Source organism: Lepidochelys olivacea (genome assembly GCF_965140295.1).
Source record: "Lepidochelys olivacea isolate rLepOli2 genome assembly, chromosome: 11".
NCBI classification, from domain to species: domain Eukaryota; kingdom Metazoa; phylum Chordata; order Testudines; family Cheloniidae; genus Lepidochelys; species Lepidochelys olivacea.
The window spans coordinates 19,106,376-19,125,189 of NC_140421.1; the positions used below are offsets into that span (position 1 = coordinate 19,106,376).

An 18,814-nucleotide genomic window follows, 5' to 3' on the forward strand; every position below is an offset into this window, starting at 1 on the left:
GAATGAAAAATACCTAGCATTGATGTACCACTAAGGCAGCAAACATAAATATTTAAGAGTTTGGAAACTCCAAGAGTGATGTTTACTGACCACATTGTACATCCTCTATATTTCATGCTTTGTATTAACAATAATGTCTAAATACAGGTTAAAAGGAAAATATTTATAGAATATATATGAAATACAACCAATTTAACATTTAATTGGTTGGTTTTTTAGCTCTAATGTTGCTTTTTAGCTATTTACCTAGCACAGCTTACAAACTCTGCAGTCTTTGATAAAAGAGTTTGCAGGTTCCTTGCTGTGAACAAATGGTTAGTTACAAAAGTGCTGTAAAGCTTCTTAGTCTGGAGCCACTTTAAAAGCTCCACTACCCATTACTTTAAAGCCATTAAGTCTGTCAATCCTACAGTCTCCTTCTGCTTTAGCAGCTTTGCTCTAACCAAACAGCTGTGCAATTAACCGGGTGCGCATACAGAGGCACCACATCCATCAAGCTTAATGGAGTTTTCTCCTACATGTGCTCAGCCTTTCATTTACAAATGTTCATAACTTACTTTAAAATCAATTTATTTTTGTAACTACAAATCATATGCTTATTCATTTATGCCAGACTTCAAATCTATCATGCAAGTAAAAACTCAAGTCCTGAGCTGCGGCTGAGTTGTACTCAGCACAGTTGAGGAGAGAATGGATCAAAGATGACTTTAAGGCCTAGTCTACACTAAAAGTTAGGTTGTGAGAAATCCACATCCTTGAGCAATGTAGTTAAGCCAACCTAACCCCCAAGTTAAATGGTAGGTTGACTGAAAAATTCTTCCATCCACCTAGCTACTCCCTCTCGTAAAGGTGGATTACTATGCCAATCGGAGAACCCCTCATGTTGACGCATGTAGTGTCTACACTGAAGTGTGACAGCATTTCAAGTGTAGACAAGTCCCATGTTATTTCTCTGATCTGGGGTTGTGTGACACCCAGTGCCAATTAGAGCAATCTCAAAGAGGCTCTATTTTAAGAGTGTTGCTAAAAGTCCCAATGGGCAGTTCCAGCATGCAGAGATTACTGTTCAATAGAAGTAGCTATAGTTTAAGTTAAACACGTATCAGTATGTTTAATTAACAAGTGTGGTATTACTACTGAAAGCAGCTTAAAACTTGTCTATGGCAGAGCTCCCCCGGTCAGGTGGGAACTTTTTGGTAAAATTCCTTAGTATTCACACTGCTTACCTGAATCAGCTACACAAACACTGACCAAAACTGTAACTACTTCTATTAAACCCAACAATATTTGTGCACATTACATCAGCAGTTAATTCAGTTAAGTTACAAGATGTGAGAGCATCTGAACTAGAATACAAAGGAAAACACTGATTTACACAGGATTCACAATCTTTTAGTCTTTATGTCTATATAAAGCTGTTTTACAGAAAACAGGACCTCTGTATGACAACCTACTCCCTTATTCTACACCAGTGGCTCTCAACCTTTCCATACCTCTTTCTGGATTCTGATTTGTCTTGCGTACCCCCAAGTTACATCTCACTTAAAAACTACTTGGTTACAAAATCAGGCACAAAAATACAAAAGTGTCACAGCACACAATTACTGAATAATTGCTTACTTTCTCACTTTATTATATAATTATAAAATAAATCAACTGGAATATAAATACTGTACTTACATTTCAGTGTATAGTATATAGAGCAGTATAAACAAGTCATTGTCTGTATGAAATTTTAGTTTGTACTGACTTCATTTCTGCTGTAGACTGTTGTAAAACTAGGCAAATATCTAGATGAGTTGATGTACCCCCAGGAAGACCTCTGCGTACCCCTGGTTGAGAACCACTGCTCTACAATGTAACTTTCTTTCCTCAAAGCTGACAGAAAGTTGAGTTGCTACAATGGCCACTACATGTCTTAGATTTCTCTTTGTTATCTGTACGTCTATTAATCTATACTTTCTATTTTAACCACATGACTGCATTATGGCATCACTGCATGATAACATCTTTCACCAATAGCTTGAGATGGCAAGCAAAAACCCACAATAGCCAATTCGCAGTGAATCACTTTCTCTTAGCTGCTGTTTTGAACAATGGTCTCATGAACTAACTGTAAGAAGCTAGTTTACTAAAGTTTACTTTAGATAGAAAACAAAATATTTTTAAATGTAAATATTTATATATACTTATATATTGTTCTATTCCTTTGTTTCCATCACTACCAAAACTATTGTGTTTAGTGTAAAGTGGTTGGGAAAACTAGATATTTGAATGATTATTTACTAAATTATAAAAGTATAAAAGTCCACCTTTAAATTAGACCCAAGAAAATGCAATTGGGATATTTAAAACTGTCATGTACCTGACTGTTAGTGATGATTCAAAGATACAGTTCATTTGCAAGATAGATGTGTTCAATATACAGTGCGCATTTTATCCAGTTGAAAGTATGAAAATTTCTTCAACCAATAAAATATTGGCTAATCACAAGAATAAAATTATGTAAGATGGATTTATAAAGTATTTGCTATGTTCAGACATTGCACAAATACAATTTTTAACCAGAGCTGAGCCTCTGAATCCAAGTTTAGCAGGAAAGTTCATTCAGATTATCAGGATTTTAAGGCCGAAGGGGCCATTATAATAGTCTCATCTGATCTGCATAACACAGGCCACAGAATTTCATCAAGTATTTCCTGCATCAAGCCCACAACTTCTTAGTAAAACAGAGCATATCTTTTATAAAGTCATCTGATCTAGTTTTAAAGACTTCAAATGAATCAACCACATCCATAGGTAAGTTGTTCCAATGGTTAATAACTCTTACTATTAAAATTTGCACCTTATTTCTAGTCTGAATTTGTTTAGCTTAGCTTCCTATCATTGCATATACTATCAAAAATCTTCTCCCCATGTAGGTACTAATAGAGCATGATAAAGTCACCTCTTACCATCCTTTTGGATAAAGAGAAAAGGAGTACTTGTGGCACCTTAGAGACTAACCAATTTATTTGAGCATAAGCTTTCGTGAGCTACAGCTCACTTTTCGAAAGCTTATGCTCAAATAAATTGGTTAGTCTCTAAGGTGCCACAAGTACTCCTTTTCTTTTTGCGAATACAGACTAACACGGCTGTTACTCTGAAACCTTTTGGATAAACTAGACTGAGCTTCTTTAGTCTCTCACTGTAAGACAGGTTTTCCAGACATTAAATCATTCTTGTAGCTCTTTTCTGAATTTTCTAATTTGTCAGAGTATGTCTACACTACGAAATCAGGTCGAATTTATAGAAGTTGGTTTTTTAGAAATTGGTTTTATATATTCGAGTGTGTGTGTCCCCACAGAAAATGCTCTAAGTGCATTAAGTGCATTAACTCGGCGGAGTGCTTCCAGAGTACCGAGGCTAGAGTCGACTTCCGGAGTGTTGCACTGTGGGTAGCTATCCCACAGTTCCCGCAGTCTCCGCTGCCCATTGGAATTCTGGGTTGAGATCCCAATGCCTGATGGGGCTAAAACATTGTCGCGGGTGGTTCTGGGTACATATCTTCAGGCCCCCGTTCCCTCCCTCCCTCCCTCCATGAAAGCAAGGGCAGACAATCGTTTCGTGCCTCTTTTCCTGAGTTACCTGTGCAGGTGCCATACCATGGCAAGCATGGAGCCCACTCAGGTAACCGTCACACTATGTCTCCTGGGTGCTGGCAGACACGGTACTGCATTGCTACACAGTAGTAGTAACCCATTGCCTTCTGGCAGCAGACGGTGCAATATGACTGGTAGCCGTCATCGTCATGTCCGAGGTGCTCCTGGCTGCGTCGGCCGGGAGCGCCTGGACAGACATGGGCGCAGGGACTAAGTTTGGAGTGACTTGACCAGGTCATTCTCTTTAGTCCTGCAGTCAGTCCTATTGAACCGTCTTATGGTGAGCAGGCAGGCAATACGGATTGCTAGCAGTCGTACTGTATCATCTTCTGCCAGGCAGGCAAGAGATGGGGATGGATAGCAGTCGTATTGCACCGTCTTCTGCCGAGCAGCCATGAGATGTGGATGTTATGCAGTCCTTCTGCACCGTCTGCTGCCAGCCAAAGATGTAAAAGATAGATGGAGTAGATCAAAACAAGAAATAGACCAGATTTGTTTTGTACTCATTTGCTTCCCCCCCTCCCCTGTCTAGGGGACTCATTCCTCTAGGTCACACTGCAGTCACTCACAGAGAAGGTGCAGCAAGGTAAATCTAGCCATGTATCAATCAGAGGCCAGACTAACCTCACTGTTCCAATAAGAACAATAACTTAGGTGCACCATTTCTTATTGGAACCCTCTGTGAAGTCCTGCCTGAAATACTCCTTGATGTAAAGCCACCCCCTTTGTTGATTTTAGCTCCCTGAAGCCAACCCTGTAAGCCGTGTCGTCAGTCACCCCTCCCTCCGTCAGAGCAACGGCAGACAATCATTCCGCACCTTTTTTCAGTGCGGACGCCATACCAAGGCAAGCATGGAGGCCGCTCAGCTCACTTTGGCAATTAGGAGCACATTAAACACCACACGCATTATCCAGCAGTATATGCAGCACCAGAACCTGCCAGAGCGATGCGAGGCGAGGAGGCAACATCAGCGTGGTCACGTGAGTGATCAGGACATGGACACAGATGTCTCTGAAAGCATGGGCCCTGCCAATGCATGCATCATGGTGCTAATGGGGCAGGTTCATGTGTGGAACGCCGATTCTGGGCTTGGGAAACAAGCACAGACTGGTGGGACCGCATAGTGTTGCAGGTCTGGGACGATTCCCAGTGGCAGCGAAACTTTCGCATGCGTTGGGGCACTTTCATGGAACTTTGTGACTTGCTTTCCCCTGCCCTGAAGCGCATGAATACCAAGATGAGAGCAGCCCTCACAGTTGAGAAGCGAGTGGCAATAGCCCTGTGGAAGCTTGCAACGCCAGACAGCTACCGGTCAGTTGGGAATCAATTTGGAGTGGGCAAATCTACTGTTGGGGCTGCTGTGATGCAAGTAGCCCACGCAATCAAAGATCTGCCAATATCAAGGGTAGTAACCCTGGGAAATGTGCAAGTCATAGTGGATGGCTTTGCTGCAATGGGATTCCCTAACTGTGGTGGGGCCACAGACAGAACCCATATTCCTATCTTGGCACCGGAGCACCAAGCCGGCGAGTACATAAACCTGAAGGGGTACTTTTCAATAGTGCTGTAAGCTCTGGTGGATCACAAGGGACGTTTCACCAACATCAGCGTGGGATGGCCGGGAAAGGTACATGACGCTCGCATCTTCAGGAACTCTGGTCTGTTTCAAAAGCTGCAGGAAGGGACTCTATTCCCAGACCAGAAAATAACTGTTGGGGACGTTGAAATGCCTATATGTATCCTTGGGGACCCAGCCTACCCCTTAATGCCATGGCTCATGAAGCCGTACACAGGCAGCCTGGACAGTAGTCAGGAGCTGTTCAACTACAGGCTGAGCAAGTGCAGAATGGTGGTAGAATGTGCATTTGGACGTTTAAAGGCGCGCTGGCGCAGTTTACTGACTCGCTTAGACCTCAGCGAAACCAATATTCCCACTGTTATTACTGCTTGCTGTGTGCTCCACAATATCTGTGAGAGTAAGGGGGAGATGTTTATGGCAGGGTGGGAGGTTGAGGCAAATCGCCTGGCTGCTGGTTACGCGCAGCCACACACCAGGGTGGTTAGAAGAGCACAGGAGGGCGCGGTACGCATCAGAGAAGATTTGAAAACCAGTTTCATGAGCGGCCAGGCTACGGAGTGAAAGCTCTGTTTGTTTCTCCTTGATGAAACCCCCCGCCCCTTGGTTCACTCTATTTCTCTGCAAGCTAACCACCCCCCCCTCCTCCCTTTAATCATTGCTTGCAGAGGCAATAAAGTCATTGTTGCTTCACATTCATGCATTCTTTATTCATTCATCACACAAATAGGGGGATGACTACCAAGGTATCCCAGGAGGGGTGGTGGAGGAGGGAAGGAAAATGCCACACAGCACTTTAAAAGTTTACAACTTTAAAATTTATTGAATGCCAGCCTTCTTTTTTTTGGGCAATCCTCTGTGGAGGAGTGGCTGGTTGGCCGGTGGCCCCCCACCGCGTTCTTGGGCGTCTGGGTGTGGAGGCTATGGAACTTGGGGAGGAGGGTGGTTGGTTACTCAGGGGCTGCAGTGGCAGTCAGTGCTCCAGCTGCCTTTGCTGCAGCTCAACCATACACTGGAGCATACTGGTTTGATCCTCCAGCAGCCTCAGAATTGAATCCTGCCTCCTCTCATCACGCTGAGCTTCAGACCTGTCTTCAGCCCGCCACCTCTCCTCCCGGTCATTTTGTGCTTTCCTGCACTCTGACATTATTTGCCTCCACGCATTCGTCTGTGCTCTGTCAGTGTGGGGGGACAGCATGAGCTCAGAGAACATTTCATCACGAGTGCGTATTTTTTTCTTTCTAATCTTCACTAGCCTCTGGGAAGGAGAAGATCCTGTGATCATTGAAACACATGCAGCTGGTGGAGAAAAAAAAAGGAACAGCGGTATTTAAAAAGACACATTTTATAAAACAGTGGCTACAGTCTTCCAGGGTAAACCTTGCTGTTAACATTACATACATAGCACATGTGCTTTCGTTACAAGGTCGCATTTTGCCTCCCCATACCACGTGGCTACCCCCTCAACCCTCCCCCCTCCCCGTAGCTAACAGCGGGGAATATTTCTGTTCAGCCACAGGTAAACAGCCCAGCAGGAACGGGCTCCTCTGAGTGTCCCCTGAAGAAAAACACCCTATTTCAACCAGGTGACCATGAATTATATCTCACTCTCCTGAGGATAACACAGAGAGATAAAGAACGGATGTTGTTTGAACGCCAGCAAACATACACTGCAATGCTTTGTTGTACAATGATTCCCGAGTACGTGTTACTGGCCTGGAGTGGTAAAGTGTCCTACCATGAAGGACGCAAGAAGGCTGCCCTCCCCAGAAACCTTTTGCAAAGGCTTTGGGAGTACATCCAGGAGAGCCGCGAATGCCAGGGCAAATTAATCCTTTCACATGCTTGCTTTTAAACCATGTATAGTATTTTAAAAGGTACACTCACCGGAGGTCCCTTCTCCGCCTGCCGGGTCCAGGAGGCAGCCTTGGGTGGGTTCAGGGGGTACTGGCTCCAGGTCCAGGGTGAGAAACAGTTCCTGGCTGTTGGGAAAACCGGTTTCTCCGCTTGCTTGCTGTGAGCTATCTACAACCTCATCATCATCATCTTCTTCTTCGTCCCCAAAACCTGCTTTCGTGTTGCCTCCATCTCCATTGAAGTAGTCAAACAACACGGCTGGGGTAGTGGTGGCTGAACCCCCTAAAATGGCATGCAGCTCATCATAGAAGCGGCATGTTTGGGGCTCTGACCCGGAGCGGCCGTTCGCCCCTCTGGTTTTCTGATAGGCTTGCCTCAGCTTCTTAAGTTTCACGCCGCACTGCTTCGGGTCCCTGTTATGGCCTCTGTCCTTCATGCCGTGGGAGATTTTGACAAAGGTTTTGGCATTTCAAAAACTGGAACGGAGTTCTGATAGCACGGATTCCTCTCCCCAAACAGCGATCAGATCCCGTACCTCCCGTTCGGTCCATGCTGGAGCTCTTTTGCGATTCTGGGACTCCATCATGGTCACCTGTGCTGATGAGCTCTGCATGGTCACCTGCAGCTTGCCACGCTGGCCAAACAGGAAATGAGATTCAAAAGTTCACGGTTCTTTTCCTGTCTACCTGGCCAGTGCATCTGAGTTGAGAGTGCTGTCCAGAGCGGTCACAATGGAGCACTCTGGGATAGCTCCCGGAGGCCAATACCGTCGAATTGTGTCCACAGTACCCCAAATTCGACCCGGCAAGGCCAATTTAAGCGCTAATCCACTTGTCAGGGGTGGAGTAAGGAAATCGATTTTAAGAGCCCTTTAAGTCGAAATAAAGGGCTTCATCGTGTGGACGGGTGCAGGTTTACATCGATTTAACACTGCTAAATTCGACCTAAAGTCCTAGTGTAGACCAGGGCTCAGTGTCCTTTTTGAAATGCAAACACCAAAACTAGACATAACAGTATTCCAGGAATAATCTCACCAATGCCATTTACAGTGGTAATAACACCTCCCTAATTCTATTCAGTTGTCCCTTGCTTATAAATCCAAGGTTTGTGTTAGCTTTCTTAGTCACTACATTGCACTGAAAACGCATGTTCAGCTGGTTATTTGTCATGACCCCAAGTCCTTTTCAGAGTCACTGCTCTCTTGCACACAATCCCTGATCCTATGTGTGACCTACATTCTTTGTTCATGGATGTACGACCTTGCATTTGACAGTGCTCAAGTAAGCCAGTTTACCATGTGGTCCACACTGCTCTGTAAAACTGACCTGTCCTTATTACTTATCACTACAATTTTTGTATCATCTGCAAACTTTACCAGCAATTTTATATTTTCTTCCAGCGCATTGATAAAGATATTGGATATCAGTGAGCCAAGAACAGATCCCTGCAGGACCTAACGAGAAACATGCTGGTCAGATGATGGTTCCCCATAAATAATTACTTTAAGAGGTCAAGCAGTTAGCTAATTTTTAACTCATTTAATATTTACTGCATTAATTTGTTAATATCAGCCTCATGGAAAGAAGTATGAACTATTCTATAAAGAAAAACTATACTATAGTTAAGGTTTCAATCTTAGGGGCATTCTAAAATCAAAAAGTGGCAAAGTTAAAATTGCACACACATCATTAACTATGTATGTTCTTTCCCTATTATCAGATAGAGTATAGTTTTTTTCTACAAACTGATATACGAACTTATATAATGTATTTTTTTTATTCTTTCTGCTTTATCAAATTTCATTGTCATAATGGTCCAGACTAATTTTAATGACTTAATATTTTATATGAGGACTTCTTTTCTCTATGCTATTTACTTTAATATTTTATTAGCATCCACAAATTGTATATTTTCATTTCCGTTATCACCTCTGATGCAATTTAGGCAATGGGGAAAAACACTATTAAGTTAATTTCCCTGAACACATTAGGTACAATTCAAGGAGTGAAAGTTAATTATGGAGCTTAATTAACATACATAAATACATATGTGGTCTGTGAATGCCAGCAGATTTTCACTCCATATTTTTACTTAATCTTCAGCATTTTTAAAGTATTGGGTATTTTCCATTTAGCTGACTTTTAGAGATTCACTTTGTCTTCTATACACAATAATAGTGTATTGCACACTTGCAAAATACAATTTTCAGAGATTTATAAATCACACAATTAGGGACCAATGTAACTCCCACTGAAGTCAACAGGAGTCTTTTCATTGACTTTAATGGAAACTGAATCAAGTCTATAATATTCAAGGAGAGTTTTCACTGGAACACTCAGACATTTTTGCTCAGTGAGGACTCTTCCTAGGCCATATTTAAATTGTATTTCTAGCCACTTCAGAGCTACAGATATTCAAGATAAAGTTGCAAGAATTTTCTGTGAAACGTTTTCACCCCATTCTAATCATACTCAGATGTGGGAAAAAAACTGACCTTCAGGGAGAGGCCAATCCTGGAAATTTTCAGCAAATTACACATGGCTGAACATGGTATTAGAATGGAAATTCTTATGCAACCTTAACTACAGTTGTTCTTGATGGCCTGCTATAATACTAAACTACAATTTACAATAACCAAATCTAACCAACTTTCCTGGAATTGGAGTCAATACCTCATTTATGATAAGGCAGCAGTAAATGCTGATACAGAACCTTTGATTGCGGTGCCACTGAGGATTGCTGCACCAGCAGTTTTAATCATGCTGATAAAGTCAGAGGGGAAAAATAGTCATCAGCAGCAGTTTTATACTCTCATTAGCTCATTCAAACATGCAAGGTGTGCAACCCTTTCATTATGATGGACAGAGCCCAACCAAATTCACAGTCCATTTTGGTCAATTTCACGGTCATACGATCTTAAAAATAGTCCATTTCAGGATTTCAGATATTTAAATCTGAAATGTCAAGGTGTTGTAATTGTAGGGGTCCTGATCCAAAAAGGAGTTGGGGGGGGGTCACAACGTTATCAGGGGGAGGGGAGGGGTTGCAGTACTGCTACCCTTACTTCTGCACTGCTGCTGGTGGCACTGCCGTCAGAGCTAGGCAACCGGAGAGCGGCATCTGCTGGCCAGAAGCCCAGCTCCGAAGGCAGTGCCACCAGCAGCAGCAGTAGGGATGGCATAGTATGGTTGTGACACTACGCCCCATATTCTTCATAGAGATATTATGATGATATGATTATGGCATAACTATGATGAATTTTATGCAAGATAGGTCATGAGAGATATTGAAAAGGTTATGATTTACTGAATATGATTATCCTATTTGTATGCATGTATCATTTTGGTATCTGAAGTTAGGAATATTGTTTATGCATCTATTACAAATGTGTTTACGCCTGGGGAACGCCGACTAGGCAGAATGCCATCAGTCTAGAAAGCTGGCTGGGAAGGGCCATTAGAGAGAACAATAGGTCTTAGAAGAAGATAATCTCCCACCGGGGAGCCTACCTGAGAATGCTACAAAGAGCCTTCAAGTCATGGCTGCTGTGACCCTTCAGGGATATGTGACCAAGTCACCTGGTACTGGACTCCATCTTGGAATACCAGGGTTTTTCCACTGACCAGGCATGGGAACCAAGCTTGGACACAAAAGGTTCCCGCCATATGCAAAAGCTATTTAAGGCAGGGGAGTGACCTCATCGTGGTACTTCACTGACTCCCCGCCCACAGAAACTCTGGGAAAGAGCAGAGGAACAAGGACTGAACTGGGAGAAAGTGCTGGACCCAGACTAGTGGGGAATGGCCTGTGAAAGGAATACCTGGGGTTTTTAAGCTGCAAGCAACGGAAGCTGGCCCCTTAAGAATCTCTGCAACTGGCTTAAATCATCATTTAGGGTAAGAAGTTGCTATTCATATCCAATCTCTTTAGTATATTAAGCTCAGATTGCATTTTTGTTTATTTGCTAGGTAATCTGCTTTGATCTGTTTGCTATCCCTTATAATCACTTAAAATCTATCTTCTGTAGTTAATAAATTTGTTTTTGCTTTATCACAAACCAGTGTGTGGGAGTTATAACTTGGGGCAAAAAGCTGTTGTATATTCCATCTCCACATTGAGGGAGGGGGCGAATTTCATGAGTTTACGCTGTACAGATCACTGTGCAGCACAAAACTGTATAATTTTGGGTTTACCCTCTAGAGCAGGGTGTTTGTTCACTTGAGTAGCTGAGCAGTTCCTTAGCTGAAGCCTTCCCATGCAGAACGGATCTCAGCATCTCTACATAGCTGCAGCTGGGTGTGTCCCTACCTGTATGTGTGCTGGAGGGAGCTTGAGGGCCTGTCACATCAGTGCAGTGTAAAGGGACCCCAGGCTGGTGGGTCAGGTGGGCTCAGTGGTACCCCAGTTCCAAGTGGCACCTTGGTGGAAACCCATCACAATGGTATTTCCACCCTTATTTCTGCGCTGCTGCCTTCAGAGCTGGGCCTTGGTCAGCAGTCACCACTTCTGGCCGCCCAGCTCTGAAGGCAGCAATGCAGAAGTATGGGTGGCATAGTATGGTATTGCCACCCTTACTTCTGCACTGCTGCTGGCTGGGCGCCTGGCCAACAGCCACTGCTCTCCAGCTGCCCAGCTCTGAAGGCAGCACAGAGGCAAGGTTGGCAATACTGTGACCTCCTTAAAATAACCTTGTGACCACCCTGCAACTCACTTTTGGGTCAGGACCCCCAATTTGAGAAACGCTGGTCTCCCCCGTGAAATCTGTATAGTATAGGGTAAAAGCACACAAAAGACCAGATTTCACAGGCGGAGACCAGATTTCATGGTCCATGACATGTTTTTCATGGCCGTGAACTTGGTGGGGCCTTAATGATGGACATAGGAGCAATGCTGAAGAAGAGACCTTTCCCCTGGAGTGGTCGAAGAATAGATGATAATGAATGATGTAAAATGTTTCTAATTCCATTTTGAATGCATGTGATTTATTTACCCAGCTAAACTTAGCTCAGTCGCATCATTTAATTCCCAGCAAGATTTTTTTTCACCCATTTTTCTGGCTGGTTGACTGAAACAGAGGGGGGCCAACTTACTTGACCAGGGTTACACCAGGTCAGTAGCTCATTTTAAAATTAGAACCTAGAGTCTCTTTTATTTCCCCACTGCTAGACCACATGGCCTCCTGTGGTACAAACTGAGAAGTAGGGAAAAGCCCAGCAAAGGATTAAAACAAAACAAACAAAAAAATCACCACCACCTCCTACACCCTATACCTTCTGGGAAAAATAATTCGCAAAATATTTTGACTACAAATTTTAACAAATTACTAATTGCACTGGTTAACACCCTTGTTGGCAGCAAGAAGCGTCTAATGGAAATGGCAAGGAGACAAGTACCCTCCTTACTTCTACAGAGGGTCCACTCCAGAAATGGACTGAGTCTTTTTGGTGGGAAAGTTAGGGGAAGCTTGAACTGATATTGCCCATGGCACTGTGTATTCTCTGGACTCCAATTCCAGGGCTGTTAATCCAGCATCTTTTACAGACACTACATTGTTTTCAGCAATTTGTTTATTTTTTAAAAAAATTAAAAGCAGAAGTGTATCATAGCTCAATTTACAGTTGTTCCATCTCTTTTCAAAAGCGAAGATTAGACAGTCTTTCTCTAAACCAAGGGAATAATACTGCATGAAAGCTAAAGCATTCAAAATATATTATATTAACAGTATGTTAACACTGTTAGACCACAGCAGATTACAAAAGTTCTCATTTTTCACATGTCAATACCAAAAAGAGGAACTAGTATGTTTACTGCTTGTGAGAATTTTTACAAGAATCTCGTTAATCTGATATTAGATTATTTTTGTAAACCACAGATGTATCGTGTCACCAGATGTTTAAAACAGTTCTTGGACATATGCAAGCTTGCAGACACGGGAGGCAAGGCAACTCAGAGTCAAGAGTTATGGGTATTCCTTCATATATGTGAAAGTACTACATGAATGCTGAGGTCTACATGCTGCCACAGGGGAAAAGGTCAATTTAAATCTTAAATATTTTATGAGGTAAAAGACTTTTCCTCAATTCATATTTGGGTAGGATGAGACGAGTTGAAGGGAAGGAAAAAGACATCAAGAATGGGAAGGAAGCAATATCGTTATTATTAATCATTTATGTGTAGCATTACATTTGCAAAAGGTAATGGTCACTGGCCCAAAACAATCTTAGCTGGCACAAGACAATGAAAACAACAGTTGAAGTAAGGTAAGATAAAAAGGGATTACTGGGAGGAGAGCAAGGTATGAAGGAGTCCTGGAATGAGTTTAACAGGGCTTGTGGGAAGGAGACTAGGAGTAGAAATGAGGATTGGAATTGATGGAGAGGAAATGTCCGACTCTTTGAAGCATAGGGAGCAGTATGAATGAAGAAAAAGACAAAACAATAAGCAACAAGGAGCAGGTAGCGCATAGGAAGAAATTAATAAAGTGATGACGGTAAGATTATGTATGACCTTGAAGATGAGGAAAGGTGCTTGAATTTCGTGTGGGAAGGCTGTGTGGGATTAAAGAGATGAGAGGAGAACAGTAAGAAAGTTACCAATCAAAACAAGTGACTGCCAGGGCATAGGTAAAATGGTTTTGAACATAGGGATAGTGAGGAAAATGCAGACAGTGCTAAGAGGAAGAAGTGTCAGGATTTAGCATGAGAATGCACACGGGGGAAGGAGTAGAGTGAAAAATCAAAAATGATACAGCATTCTGAGCCTGGGCAATGGGAAGAATAGTGGAGCTGTATCTATGGTGATTAGAAAGAAGAGGAAGACAAAAATTGGGAGGAAAATAAGAAATTCAGTTTTATAAAGACTGAATATGAGATAATAGCAGGACATCCAACCGGAGATGCCTGAGACAGAGCTGAAGATGCAAAACTGGACAAGGCTGGATGCCGGGCTACAAGGGTTCATGCAGGATTCATTGGCATAAAGTAAGCCACCGGAGTGGAGATGATCATATAGACAGAATGCAGGAGAGAAAGCCCTTTTTCTTTCAAAGTATCTATTAAGTACTGGGAAGAAACTAAACACAGGCTGTCACATGGAGACACAGAACACTTCACTTTGGCTCCTCAACACCTGTAAACATCATGTATCCTGCTGGTAGTGCCAACACTAAGTGCCGCCAAACAACAAACACTGCTGGCTCTGTTTTCCCGTTGCCTTGCATCTAGTCACCAGAAGCACTGTTCTAACCTTCTAACTCTGCTTCTGGAAGTCTATGGTATAATGAATTCCCCTTTCCCCTCCCCCCTTTCCCTAACACATCAAAGGCTTTCACACTCTTACAGCTAATTACTGGGGGCTACATTCCCAGTCACATGGGTAGTGCCAAGAACTGAACAGAAGCACCTCAAGTGCCACATGTTAAACATATTACTGATTGGGTCTATATTTTAACCTGTGAACAGTCAGCTAAAAGACTTGTAAGTTCAAAAACTTCCATTATAAAATCACCTTTTCCACACAGACATATAAAGTAGCAGATGACCCAAAACTTGAAAGTCCAGTCAGGCTTAAGAAAGGAGTGCAAGGAGAAAAGACCCCTTTAACTCACATTCATCATTTTAGCCTTAATAATACAAGCCAAATAACTAAATGTGAACAGCTATAATATACTTGTTAATTGGAAACAAGTCTAATCATTGCCAAAAAAATTTAAAAAAATTAAAAGCACAGCTTGAAAGGGACAACAATAAAGAGTAAATTAGACCAATTAGGTTCATAAAAGCAACTCTCAACTTTCACCCACTCACTAATCAATTTGCAACATGGAATTTCTTCCAAATAAAATGTAATTCAGAGCTTATATTTATTCTAGCTAAAAAACATTCTACTAGGCTGCAGATCTGCTACTTAAGGAAGATAAAGACTGAGCATGTGTGCACATCCCTGCCCCTCCCCCACAGCACGATATAAAAAAAGTGACCCACTATGCTAACCCTGGCAGGCTTTTTGTTAGCTGGCTTGGAAGTAAACGTAGGTTGTCTGTGAAGAAAGAATGCTGCTTCAGCAGTTCAGAATGAATTTCAAGCCTCTGTTCTATTTTATCTTTTGTAAGTGTAATGTATTCAACGCAATAGTGAACTGACAATTTAAATAACTACATTTTAAAACAAACCAAGCATTGATGTTAATGTGTGAAAATGGTCCCAACCCCTTGGAGTCATGGTTCCCACCATTGTTTACTTTGACAACAGGATATAATTGCTTACTTACTTGGCAGCAAACTTTACCATCTGCTTGCTTGCATGGTCTCCCACAGCCACAAGAGCCTGGACATTAAACTGCTGCTGACGTAGGACTAAAAAACACTGCTTCCCTGAATAAAAGGAGAAAAAAATGCAGGTGTATTAAGGCCAAGTTACTCAGGATCTTTGTGAATGAGAAATGTTTTACTACTTTAAAATTAAGCTTGAGTTTTAACACAAACAAAACAAGGTACATATGCACGTGCATCCGAAATTTCAGATAAGACAGAATGATCTTATCTCTAATGGATGAAAAAAAAATAATTTTTTTTTCTATAAATAACAAAATCTTTTTTTAAAGCAACTTGAGTAAGATCACTGATATTTATACAGGATAGAAAGCTGGGACTGAAAACTACAAAACACGAGGTCAGAATGGGGTTGTATAAATAACTACAGAGCATATCAGTATTCACTGATCTTTGATAAAGTTACCCTTTTTAATTTTCTGACACTTTCCAAACAATTTATTTGTGAGAATGGCCCTACTGTTACAGTTGCAGCTGTCTTTTGACACTGCTTCTAAATCTTAATTATTTTTAAATACTAGAAGTTTATTCATAAGTTTTACTTTTCCTGAAGTTTCTCCCACTTTTATTCCCCAAGGTTTCACTTTACATGAACTGCAGATAAACCAGGAGTCTTCTCTAATCTATGACAGGTTTCAGAGTAACAGCCGTGTTAGTCTGTATTCGCAAAAAGAAAAGGAGTACTTGTGGCACCTTAGAGACTAACCAATTTATTTGAGCATGAGCTTTCGTGAGCTACAGCTCACTTCATCGGATGCATCCATAAGTATGCATCCGATGAAGTGAGCTGTAGCTCACGAAAGCTCATGCTCAAATAAATTGGTTAGTCTCTAAGGTGCCACAAGTACTCCTTTTCTTTTCTCTAATCTATATCACTTTAGAATAAGTCAAACGGTCTCTCTGTCCCTCCCCTCATCCTAAATTTATTCAGTTACTGCCAAAATTAAAGAATAAATGAAGTGAAAGGCATCTAGGTCACTACAGACTTGCTATGACAATCACTGAGAGCAAAAAAGTCTTGATTTTACATCATAGGGACTAAACATCAGCGTGTACGTACACACACACACACACAAAACGAGAAACAATATTGATTCTGGAGGCGGACAAGAACCTAAACAGTTAAAAACCTGAGGGAAATTCCAGAAGATCAATTTATTAAATCTGTAATTTAGGGAATAGATAGCAAGACAATGGTAGTCGTTTTCACAGAGTACAACAATGCAGTTTGTTGATTTCTAAAATATGTCTCTCCTACTCAGTGAGGTGAACCCCACCTCAAACCTATTTAATTGACAGTTCCAACAACCTGGCATTTCTCTTCACACTTTAAATGAACATTTACTTAATTTAATTTAAGCAAAGTTTATGATTTTAATTGCATTTTGTTCAGACAGAGCGTTAATAACATACATTCCATTGTTTTAACATCCCTTGACAAGATGCGTCAACACCCTTTTAATACTCAGCTCTGATTCATAATGATACAGCAATATTTCCATTAAATTGTTAAGAGTGCACCTGCAAAAAGCCAGATGCTTCCCTAAAAATTATCATTGTCCAGTTTGTTAGTTACCTACACTGCAGAACACTAAAATCAACACATTGTCTATATGTAAGGGGGTTTTATGGTTTGCTGTATCCCTAAGGGCAGCTAATCAACAATAGGAACCCTTACGGGTGTCCCTCTGCTTTCGCCACCGTAGGTTTCAACTGTCTGGATTCTTAGCCGCTAACTGGTGGTGCCTTCACCTAACTGTTTATGATAGTCCAGAACCTACCTTACTTTCCTGTATGGTTTTAACTATCTCCAACTAGGTACTTATCCCTATGACTAGTCTGATACCTGGTGAATACACTATTCTGACACCTCCGTAATGGAGAACCCACAATCAAGGTACACTTTATTTACAAGGGGAACTAGAGAAAGCATATAAAGGGAAGGGGAAGACCGATTTGAAGTGAGTACATCTGATTTGCATTGCATACTCCAATATTCTCAGTTCAAATTATGCATAAAAGGACTTCAGAATTAGAACTGCAGATTTAATTTGCAATAACGTAGCTCTGACATGCAGCATCTGATACACATTTTGTTTGAAAGAAACAAAGCAGACAATGCTAATATGAAAATGAAACGAGCACCAAACAGTACTTAAAAAGTTAACATCACAATGATGTGAACACTAAAGACGTTTTATCCTATTAGGTTGACCACAGAACTTCTACTCAACTTCCTTGAGATTTTCAGAAAACAGATCACAAAAAAATTCCATACCTCAGTGATGGGAGGCGAAAACAAAGGAGACAAGTAGGTATGTAGGGATGAGCTTAAGCAAACAACATTAAGAGACGGATGTAAATTAAAGTTTTCACAGCTTTACAGTTAAACAGAGCACTGCAGAGGTAAATGTACTGTAGTTTTTGTTTATAAAATATGTCTCCGCAAACTAACAGTACAAAGACAAATCTGCTTCTTTTCAGTGATATATCTATCAAAGATAATCTTCCACAGATAAATTATCCTTATCCCACATCCATCAAATATCAGTGTTTTGTAAGTGTTAATTTTTAGTAAAAAAAGAACACACCAATATGGAGTTGCAAACAAAGAAAGGTGATCAGATAGAACAGATATTGAGCAATGTTGGTTTCGGGTTTAAGAAAAACACACAGTTCAGAACGGATCTATAGTAATCATACTAGTAAATATTCGAGAAGAGGATGGCAAACTAAATAGGTGGACATTGATTTGCACAAGTTAGAAACAAAAATTTAGCAGTTTTACTAAAATCAAAAGTGAAAAGTTGTTTGCTACAGACTGATGGGAGGCTGCATTACAAAATGATTCCAATATTTTTGTCACAAGTAATGTTGGTTTGGCTTGTTCTTATACTCCACAAAATGTTCTCTTTTCTCATATCAACTATTTCTAATCATGCAAATGATAAGTGATCAAACAAATTTCATGCTGGGGATTATTAAAACAGCACAGTTAAGAGAAAATAGGAAAAATCTGAACTTCTTCCAAAGGACTAAACCATGTGAAACAAAATATCAAAGAGGAGCCGTGATCATATCTAGTTCAAGATTAGATGCCTTTTGAGATGAGACAAAGGGAAAAGGAAAGCACCAGGATGCAAGAAAAATATTTAGGTTTATAGTTCTTTTCATGTATCAAAATCTTTTGATGTTCCTTAAAACTTAGAGCTTTAACAACCTACATTCAATCACTTTCACATGTCGAAATAAGGTTTGTCCCATAATAAGAACATCAGTGTTCAAATCGGATACTGTTATAGCCAAGAAAAAGCCTCACTAAAAATATGGGTAAAAAATAATACAGGGAAACCCAATGCAAGAGATCCTACACAAGGAAAAAGGTTTGTTTTGAACACTTGTTAGTTGGT

The 18,814-nt window shown here is 41.2% G+C and overlaps 2 protein-coding genes across 3 annotated transcripts in view; both read right to left on the reverse strand.

Annotated features, from left to right (window-relative positions):
* The window catches only part of DARS1 (aspartyl-tRNA synthetase 1), an 82,502-nt gene that overhangs the window by 41,291 nt on the left and 22,397 nt on the right, over window positions 1–18,814 (reverse strand). For both annotated transcript variants that reach the window (XM_084643353.1, XM_084643352.1), the window contains exon 4: window positions 15,344–15,446. In XM_084643353.1, coding sequence (XP_084499479.1) covers window positions 15,344–15,446 — 103 coding nt within the window. The remainder of the gene's footprint in view (window positions 1–15,343; window positions 15,447–18,814) is intronic.
* LOC311528040 (uncharacterized protein) lies at window positions 6,030–8,557 on the reverse strand. Its single transcript, XM_084642642.1, has 2 exons — window positions 7,106–8,557; window positions 6,030–6,517 (listed from the first exon to the last, which is right to left on the reverse strand). Exons 1-2 carry the CDS (start codon window positions 7,509–7,511, stop codon window positions 6,192–6,194), a joined length of 732 nt encoding a protein of 243 aa, XP_084498768.1. The 5' UTR covers window positions 7,512–8,557; the 3' UTR covers window positions 6,030–6,191.